We start from the raw sequence: 10,110 nt of genomic DNA, 5'->3' as shown, positions 1-10,110 counted from the left end.
GTCTAGTCATCGATCCGCAGAAGTTCTAGATATAATGTATGCCTAAGTTGGGGATGGAAGGAAAGTGCGCCATCGGACCTGCTCCATGAAGCGGCTCGGCAAATAGCATGGCATATCATATCGCAGCGTTCAGACCTTTTAATCCCGATCTGGGGCAAAAGGCCAGAGAGAAGGGCAGCTTGGGGTGGGCGGAGCTGGAATGAGGACTGAGTGGGTGAAGATAGGCGAAAATTTTGCTATATCATACTAGTCTGTATTATACGCTCCACTTTGTACTTGTAATCGAGAAAGCTGAAGCAAGGGCAAGGGAAAGAATAGGGAGAGACACAGTAGGGTAGCAAAAAAAAAAAGAGAGAGAGCGAGATATGATAGAAAAAAGCAGAAAGGTGCCAGACAGGTACTGTACTTGTGCAGTACAGAATTGAGTGTTCAGGACATCGGCGGATTTCGCCTTCTCCATTTTCTTTCCAGCAACGGGCTTGCTGCTGCTCCCCCATACTCTCACCCCCTCCCTATATCCTCCATTCTAGTAAAGTAACGACACACTACCGCTACTTACGCTCCCTCTTTCCCTCACTACCGTACAAACAGTCAGACCCATACACCCACCCACACCTTACCACTCTTTTTCCCTCACTTAAACTGCCCAACGCCAATCCTCACGCCCTCACGCCGTCCCCTGACTTTTTGCTGGTTACTGGCTGCAACCAAACGCGGCTCTCTCGTCAATTTAAATTATCATTACTCTCAATTAGCCCACTGCCATTCATTAAGTTGCGTTTTCTTGAACACATCCTTCCGACCACCCACCGAACCTATCTTCCCCAACTCTTAGCCCCAGAGACTCTCTCAGACGAAACAATAGGGTACAATACATGAGCTCTGGCGCACTATTTCTCTCCCACTAGTAGCCCACTGGATATCTGCCGCTCGTGAACCGCCGCTCATCCTCTTGGGTACTGAGCTACGATCACAACCGCAACCAATACCAATCGCCTCCACCAGACTATCGTACACTACGACGAACAACCAACCTCACATATCCCCCAAATTTTCAACTTGCAGTGTCCCATGGATGGGGACAGGAGGCTGGTGCAGACTTTGTTGGAGAGGCTCTCAGCGAGGGTATATTTTTATCTTCTGCCTTCTACTGCGGACCGCACACCAGGTTCGTTTGGGAGAGTTATTCAACTGACCATTTGCTGCGCAGCTTCCCTTTCGGACCGGAGATGACTTGAGCGATGTTAGACGCGATGAAGTCATTGCCTTGGCTCGGGGCTCGCTGATTGAATTGGCAAGGGCGCAGATTGACATTGTTGTTGACAGCATCGCCAAGCATCTAGAGTCTATTTCACGGGTATGTCTGGTTTAATTAAGTTCTCCCCATATCCTCAACAGTTGTGGGGTGTACTGAGATGGGTGTCTTTTGTGGTGTAGGGTTTTAGTGATCTTGCTCCCAGGGGTAGGCCTTTCGTGCTCCTCACTCAGACTTACTTGGTTGAAGTTCTCGCCGACTGCACTGGCGCTCATTGGGACTCTATCGACTCTGCACACCGGGGGATGATGGGGGAGAAGGCTCCAGTCGGAGAGCCCTTACGGAAACCAGGAATTTCAACGAGAAAGACACGGAGAAGGGAAAGGGAGCCGCCGCCGCTTGACGAGATACAAGCTAAATATGTTCTGGAATTGCTTTTACGACTAACGGCAGCCCCGCTAGTGGAAGATGGGCATGGCTCATCTGTGGGGAGAAAGGAGAGTAATAATAGCTCTCAATCAGAGGAGCGTAGTCTTGACGGGCTTCCAAAGAAGGCCAGCGATCTTGAACGTGCGTCGTTCAAAGTGATCGAGTATCTTAGCGCTTCAAATTGGCCCTTGGTGTTCCACACCATGTCTCAAAGATTGAAGTTCTTACGAACGACCGCCTCTGATGATAGTGATGCTAGCGGTCTCCAATTCATTGCTCACATGTGGATCAACCAGGAGAAGTTGTCTCTTATTATTAAGGAGATTAGCGGCAGTTTCCTTCCATTGCGGAAGCCTGCACAAAACATGCTCGCGTCATTATTACCAGAGACCATTCATCGGTGGATCGAAGCTCATCCGAAAGACTTTGTTGACTTACATATGAATAATGGGCGGCTGGAAAAGGGTGTAGATATCTTATTCGACATCGCCGCATCACTTGCGGACGGTGCCAAGCGACGGGCTATCATCTGGCCCCTTCAAACAGCTCTCATACTTCTTTTACCGGACGTCTTTTGGACTCTGGATATCCGGAGTGAGCAGCGGGGAAGTCTGTCCAAAAAGGTTGCGTTCTTAAATGATCTCCGGCGTTCCCTGCGGCTTCCAAAGAACTCAGACATTGCTGCATCATGTCTTATCATTATGTGCCGTGCCGGTAGCCTCTTTCCAGCCGAGCCGGATGGCGCTCTTCTGAGCTTTGCCTTGGACGTGCAGAATGAGGTGACTGAGGAAATATTCCGACGGCAACAATTTGGCGAAGATCTTAGTGTTGATAGGGATATCATGATAAAGGCATTTGTGAGCTCAGCAAGATTAGGTGTAGATAGCGTTGTCGGGAACCTGTTACCAAGGTGTCTGGATAAAAATTCGCCAATCACGTTCAAGATCACGGTCTTCGCTGGAGTGGCCGTGTTGGCCTCGCAGGTATGGGATTCCATGGATAAAAAATATGTTGGTGGCGAGTTTCGGTTGCAGTCGTTAATTCCAGTCTGGCTTCTCTAGAGTAATGCGGAAGATTTCGATGCGTTATATTATGCGATTGCGCCTGAAGTCCGGGAACTCGTTGTTGTACGTTATCCTTGCTCTCACTTGCTATGCGTTGCGGTCTGACAACCAACTAGAACATCGCTTCTACTCGACATGCCAATACTAGCAGTACAAATGGATCTTCTTTGGCCGGTGGTACTCTAAATTCGCAGACTCGGCATAAGAATCTGTCAACCGATAGCATTGGATCATCTGAATTACTATATCAGTTGTTAGAGCTCCTTAAGATCCGTCCATTGTTGATGTACGAGAATTTGGATGCGGGTGCCGAAGAATGGGATAGATTAGGAGATAGGATGATCAGCAGTCTTCTAAGACTTATATACGATGATGACGAATTTGTTAGGCATTCCGCAGTGGTATTTGCAAGAAGGCTCTTGAGTCCAGAAGCCTTTCAGATGACTACAGACATGCGACTGGGCCAAGGGGCGATTAGTGTGCTAAACTTCTTCTGGAAAGCGACGTTAGTTTCCCCGAATTACCACTTGGATTTGACGAGGCTAAGCGAAGATGGGTGTCTAGATCTGCGATTGTAGCTACCTTATCAAAGAAGCTACTTGATTTTGATTTCCAAGATCCAGCATTGAAGAGCGTGTTGGAGCTGGTTCACGGGTATCTGGAAACCAGAGTCAGCATCATTTCTTCCAGAAAGGTGACTTTCGCTTCTGGTACACAAGTATCTTCACCAATAAAGGCTGAATTTTTGGAAAAGGACATCACAGAGGGTATCACAGATATTCCCGAACGCACCATCGCCAACGTATCGCTTGAGGTGTCATTCTTGGTTTTGCTATGCTCTAGTGATCTCGATATATGCTCTATCACAACACATGCCATTGCCCTTCTTTGCGAAGAGGGGCGTTTAACAGAGAATCCTGACGATCTGGCGAGGAGTAATCTAACAGTCATGCGCAACTTTCCTGTGTACTCTGAATTATCTTTACAGACATTTAGAATCACAGGCCCCGTGGCATTCCAAAAGCGATTGAGAAAACTACTGACAAGAATGAGTATGCCTGGCCCAGGAATACTCACAGCCTGGGAAGCAGTTTTCACGAGATGGCGGACACTTTCAAAACATATCCTTTCGCCTGGTGTAGCAAATGCTGGCGGAATTGATGATGGGCTATTTGCGGAGTGGAGAAATTATTCAGGGTTCTTAGCATCAATTGCGGGATGCTGCATTGCAGATTTGCCGCAGCAACTCCGTGCAGATGACTCAACGACGTCGGGTTTGCGTTGGATCGATCGCCTTGCCAGTGATGGTGACCAAATGAGCCTGTTGGAGCGATTTATGAAGCAGTGCTTACAGTTACTGGTGTGCAAGCTTGTCAATGTGCGGGAGAATATCAGGGAAGTTCTCGGAACTGAGTTGAATCCCCGGCTCTACCTTCAGTTATTCAGAAGCTTAGAGACGGAGTTTAGTATCTTGTTTGACCCTGGTTTCAAAGACGCTCAGAGTGAGAGCCCTAGTCGGACGTTGTTTGCGGAGCAGGCCTGTAGTCTGCTGAAGACCATTGTGGAGAGATTGGAGGATGCTCAGGATATGTTTCTTACAGTCGACTTGGGAGCACTGACATTAAGTCTCGCGAGATACTTGAATACGCTTAAGGAGGATTACACTACGTTGAGGGTCAAAATTAGGATGTGTCAGTTGGTGGAGCTTGTCGCTAGGAAAAAGGAACTGGTGAATCTCAGGCAGGATATCAGAGTACGGAATAACCTGCTGCAGATCCTTAGCGAGTGGATGCCCCGCCCCGCGAAGGTAAGCCTTTCATCTGCTCCCCTAGGGTATTTTTCCGGCCACTAATAACATTGTTTTTGTTTTTTTTAATAGGAGCCGAATTATCCAATCAATCCTCGCAAAGACGAACTTATACGCCCACAACGTGATCTCGACCGTGCTTGTCTCAAAGCCCTTGTAAATTTGCTTCACCGCCTTCCATTACAGCCTCCAGAGACAGCGCATGACAGCGCGGATGTGGTTGATGCTCGTTCACAGATGTTCTGCAGCTATTTTACCTTGTTCCTTTCATTGTTGGATTCTAGCCAGCTTGAAAGCGATAGAAGACGTGAATTGCAGACTGTCTCATTAGCTAAAGACGATGCTAGCAGCTTCCAAGACCTTGCAATCCAAGCATTGAGTAACTTGCTTAGTGCGAACGTAGATGTTGGCTTGAAGTTTAGTTTGGAGATTGGCTACCATGACGATTTGCAGACAAGGACTGCCTTCATGCACGTGCTCACTAATATTTTAACTCAAGGGACCGAATTTGGGGCCTTAGGTGACTCAGCTATTGGCGAGAAGTACGAGAAGCTAATTGATGTGAGTTCTGTGATCAATTAGTGCAAAGGGAATGCTAATTGGGAAATTCAGCTACTTGTGAATGACCTCCAGTTTGCCTTGGCCTTGTGTGACAGTTGTCCCAGCAGTGAGGTTGACGAGATGAGCATTGCGTTGCTTAACATCTTTGATTCGCGAGGTCTTGGGCTGACCCTACTGAAGGAGCTCATTGAGCAAGAGGTTGCGAATACGGGTCAGTTTCGCCCCGTGACTTCTGAGGGTGGTATAACATGATTGTAGCTAACATTGCAACAGAGAGTGAATCGGAGCTTCTCCGAAGGAATTGTGTGGCGACAAAAATGCTTTCCGTCTTTGCCAAATGGAAGGGATCGGAATATTTGCGCAACGTTCTCCAGAAGGTCCTCCAGCGAGTGATTGTTTCGTCTGATAAGCTTGGCCTAGAACTCGACCCAACAAGGACTCCTTCGACGGAAGAGCTACACCGGAATGAGTTGCAACTACGATACATCACCAAGGTGTTTATCGACGAGATCTGCAAATCCGGGAACATCGCCCCAAATTCTTTCCGATGGATCTGCCATACTATCACCGCCTGTGTGACGTCACGATTCCCAGAAGCAAAGTTCACCGCTGTCGGCGCGTTCATATTTCTTCGATTCTTTTGCCCGGCAATTGTCGCACCCGACTCGGAAGGCCTCGTCAATAACATTCCAAACAAGGAGATGCGGAGAGGACTGCTGTTGATCGCTAAGATTGTGCAGAATCTCGCCAACAATGTCTTGTTCGGGGCTAAAGAGCCCTACATGATCCCACTTAATGACTTCCTTACGGCAAATATCTGCGTGGTCACGGCGTTCCTCCGTGAGATCTCTAGCCTGCCGAAGAAGCAGGAGCCGGTTGTTGCACAGGAGTCCTTCGATTTTGGCAGTAGTGTTGCCCTTCATAGATTCTTGTATGACCATTGGGAGATTGTACGACAGAAGCTCATTTTCCAAGAGAAACACAAAGCAAGGTTGAATGGGGAGAAGAGTTTTTCTGCGGATGCTGGGCCATCGAACTTGCAGTTGTCCATTACGAAATTCTCTGGCCTGATCAGTACATTAGGGGCCCCGCCGTTAGACATCAGTTTAGGGAGACCGACACTCACGGGGAATATTCAACCGGCTTACAGCAGATATCAACATTTCATGCTGAGGAACTCTGGCAGAAGTGTGGAGAGTATTCTTGCCGCTAGAATTGTTTACGATGGTGGAGAGACTAAAGACAACATACCGGTTATCTGCTTCGTGCTGAGGAATATCAATATTGGAACTGTGGATCCTGATCTACTGATATACTGCTATTTGAAGGTTTGTTTGTTATTCCACTCACTATTCTTTCCCGGTTGGTGCTGATATTCGATGGTATAGATTGCGAGCAGGATGTGGCACAAACCCTTCGCAGTGCTCATTGACGCTACCTGCTACAGTCTGAACAACGAGATGCCAGACGAGCTCTACAAGAAGATTGACAACCTTATGCCTCCCGAAATGGTCAAGAACTATAGCAGGTTGTACATTTACAACATGAACACTGCTTTTCGAAAGTTCTTCCGCCGACAATTACGTTATGCCGTTCGCGATGACACCAACGCCTGGAATCCGAACAATATTGATTTTATTATGTTGGGCAGTGTTGTGGAGTTACAACAGCATTTCAATCTTGGCTCTCTACACCTTCCGAAGGAAACAATGAGCTTTCTAAGTGATACCCGATATATGTATCATCATATCACTCGGCTATCGAAGACCAAGGGCAAAATAGAGGTGGTATTCAAAATTGGCGCTCAGTATATCCAGATCACACCGACAAAGAAGCAGGAAATTGTCGCCGGGTTGAAGATGTCTGCTACCATAAACGATATCTTCAGATTGAATGATGTGGAGGAAGCCAACGCGTCTTTCCACACCGATGAGGAGAATGCCTTCGGAATTAAGACTGACAACGGGAAGCTCACCATGTTCTTCTCCAGTCCAAAGAAGAATGAGATCGTTCAAACTCTCAAGAGCTCAAAGTCGAAGTACTCCAAGGATAACAGGCCTTCAAAACTCAATGAGAGGACAATAAGGCCAGAGGATGTTCCCGGAACCTTGTTAAACATCTCTTTAATGAACATTGCTAGTTATGACCAGTATCTAAGACTGGCAGCATATAATCTCCTCTGCGCGCTGTGCCAGGCTTTCCGGTTCAACCTGGATAGGCAATTCGTCAGCGCGAAGGGCTTGAGTATCCCGACGGACTCGGTGATCCTAATTGTGGGTGTGAGTGAGAAGTTGGCGGCAGCAGAGCCGCAGCTGACATTTGACTTCCTGTCTGAATTCTTTGTCGGTTGGGAGAAGTCACACCCTCAACAGCGACCGCTGAATATCCTTTATATGGCGCCATGGTTGGCAAATCTTCATTCACAGGTGCTTATGGGCGGGGAGGATCCCGAGCGCGGCAAAGAACGCCTGGCAGCCATCGCAAGGAAGATGATTGATATTACGGTGCGGGAACCAAGGCTTTATACTTCTTTCCAGCAGAACGCCTGGTGCATCATTAGCAAGGATGAGGGGCTATTGGATGTGTTCTTGGATGAATTGGTTAAATCGGCAATGAACTTTGGGTTTGGATCGGAGGGAGCGGAGACAATTGGCTCTATCGCATCGAGTTTCGGAACTCCGACCATCCGAGGGAAGATTATCGCAAGGATCCGGAAGGTTCTTAACAGATCGTCACTAAGGCCGATGAGACATCTGGTGGACAACATAGTTTGGAACGAGATTTGCGTGTTGCTGAGACTTTGCCTTGCCATCTCTTTTGATAGCAGAGTTCAAGCGCAAATGTATCTCCCCGAGCTCTTCCACATCATCACGATGGTCGTCAATTGCGGATCCATCCCCGTGAGATCTACGGTACACAGCTTACTGGTTAACACGGTTCACTCGATATGTGTTTCGTTCCCGTTGGAGGATGCGAAATTGACACAGCTGAAGGGGATACTAGCGAGCTTGTCGGAGCCAAAGCTTTGCTTGCTATTTAGCTTGAATAGGCCGACCAGTAGGGATGCCTTAGCAATCCAAGAGCAAAGAGGCTCAGAGACTACTACTGCTACGTCTATGGAGTTAATCACCAACCTGCTACTAGAGATTGTGTCTGTCGCCGCACCGTCAACCGATATGGCGAACATATGGCGGGCCCGATGGATGAGTCTCGTGGCAAGTACCGCTTTCCAGAGCAACCCAGCAATCCAATCTCGCGCATTTGCGGTCATGGGATGTCTCGCTCGGGAAGACGTCGACGACGACCTACTCTACCAGGTGCTCGTGGCTTTGCGCGGAGCCCTAGCTAGATACTCCGAAAGCGGAGATCACGAAATGCTAACCAGCATTGTTACGAGTCTGACTAAGATGATGGAGAACCTTCAGCCGACCTCCCGCTACCTCTACCAACTGTTCTGGCTAGCGATGTCACTCGTCCGCGTCGGCCACGGGCTAGTCTTCACCTGTTCCGCAAGTCTCCTAGAAGCAACCCTAAAGACTATCGCCTCATCCGGCGAATTCAAGGACAACCGCATGGTCTCGGTGCTCCTGCAGGGGCGCAGCCAACTCGAAGAAGCCACCGCCGCGATCGACGACATCTACAACATCAAGTTCAACTCGGAAAGCTTCCACTTTGCCGTCTGCGCAACACTAACCAAAGGGCTTCAAGACCCATCCACAAAGCCCTCAGCCCTGCGCACGCTCACCGCATTCCTAGAAGTAATCTCAGCCAACACCCCAGAAAGCTCGCAGTGGGGCACGGACATGCCCGTACCACCCTACCTCTCCATGGTGCTAACCCGCGCAACCAGCACATCAGAGATGAAAGAAGTCCTCTGGATAACCGGAATCGCCCTAGCAGATGAAGACGCCACCATGGACAGCGGCAGCGGTGGCAGTGGTGGCAGCGGTTGGGACACGTGCGCGAAACTGACGCCAATGATAGACATCATGTCAGAGAAGAACCTCCTTCTCATCGGCGCCCTCGCCGTCGTCGACTTTCGCTCATGCGAGGAGAGCATACAGAAGGCCACGCTTGCCCTCTTCACCCGCATGGCGGAGCGCCGTCCGGAGGTGCTCCTACTACTCTATGATCATTTGCTGGAATATTTAGATGAGGTGCTCAATAGCTCACATAATCCCATGCTACTGAAGGAGGCGAACGCACTCATGTGCGTTGTTAGTATGGACTCCAGATTCGCGAATCGCGGCTCTGCGGCGAAGGAGACTCTCGCGTATCGTCTTGCCCGGTGGGGCCTGAGCGGAATTTGGACCGCGACGAGTTTTAGAAGCACCAAGGAGTTTGAAAAGAGGTGTGCTGGATTGACGGATAGGTTGATTGAGGTTTGCATTTCGTGATTCTTTTCCTTTCTCCTTTTCTCTCCCCCTTCCCCCCTTTCCGCTTCTTTGCTTGTTTGGCGGGTATAGGTGGGGGGGCTAATTTATCGTATGTATGATAGCATATCATTATTTGATTGATGGCAATCAAATGTCTGTCTGGTGCGGTTTCTCTTCTCTCTCTTTTTCTCCCCTTTCTTTTTTGTTCCTGTTTGCGGCGGGGGGAGACATTCGCTGTAGCTAGTTTTCCTTTTTGTTTTTCTTTCCATTCGGGACATTTCGCTACTTGCTGTGCTTTGTTATACGCGTTCATTGATTGCATTGGATGGTGTGGGGCGTTCTCTCTCTTCCTTTCTTTTTTTTTTTCCTTTTTCCTTTTTCCTCTTTTCACCCATTCCCTTGATATCGTGATGATTATGGATGTACGGGTGGGTGGGCGAACGGGTGAACGGACGAAGGAAGGCAAGCAGCAGGACGGAACGAAGGGTTGAATAGATTGAATGAGAGAATGTTGGTTGGTTGATAGGGTAATTATATTACGGTTTTATGATATGATATGATTCATCGTCGGCGAGGAAGGGTGTCCTGCCTACTGTTTTGCGGGTGAGTCTTCGCGCA

The 10,110-nt window shown here is 48.6% G+C and overlaps 1 protein-coding gene; it reads left to right on the top strand.

Annotated features, from left to right (window-relative positions):
- Nucleotides 1-1,887: 1,887 nt before the first annotated feature.
- On the top strand, nucleotides 1,888-9,892 carry GSTUM_00006700001 (uncharacterized protein; the record flags this gene model as incomplete). XM_002838874.2 has 7 exons in its annotated part: nucleotides 1,888-2,667; nucleotides 2,865-3,257; nucleotides 3,392-4,555; nucleotides 4,631-5,125; nucleotides 5,168-5,327; nucleotides 5,390-6,452; nucleotides 6,513-9,892. 7 exons carry the CDS (start codon nucleotides 1,888-1,890, stop codon nucleotides 9,511-9,513), a joined length of 7,056 nt encoding a protein of 2,351 aa, XP_002838920.1. The 3' UTR covers nucleotides 9,514-9,892.
- Between the last annotated feature and the right edge of the window lie 218 nt (nucleotides 9,893-10,110).

The sequence above is a fragment of the Tuber melanosporum genome (genome assembly GCF_000151645.1).
Source record: "Tuber melanosporum whole genome shotgun sequence assembly, scaffold_29, strain Mel28".
In the NCBI taxonomy this organism is placed as follows: Eukaryota; Fungi; Ascomycota; class Pezizomycetes; order Pezizales; family Tuberaceae; genus Tuber; species Tuber melanosporum.
The sequence above is the reverse complement of the archived record's forward strand: the minus strand, read 5'-3'. Positions and strand labels throughout refer to the sequence as shown.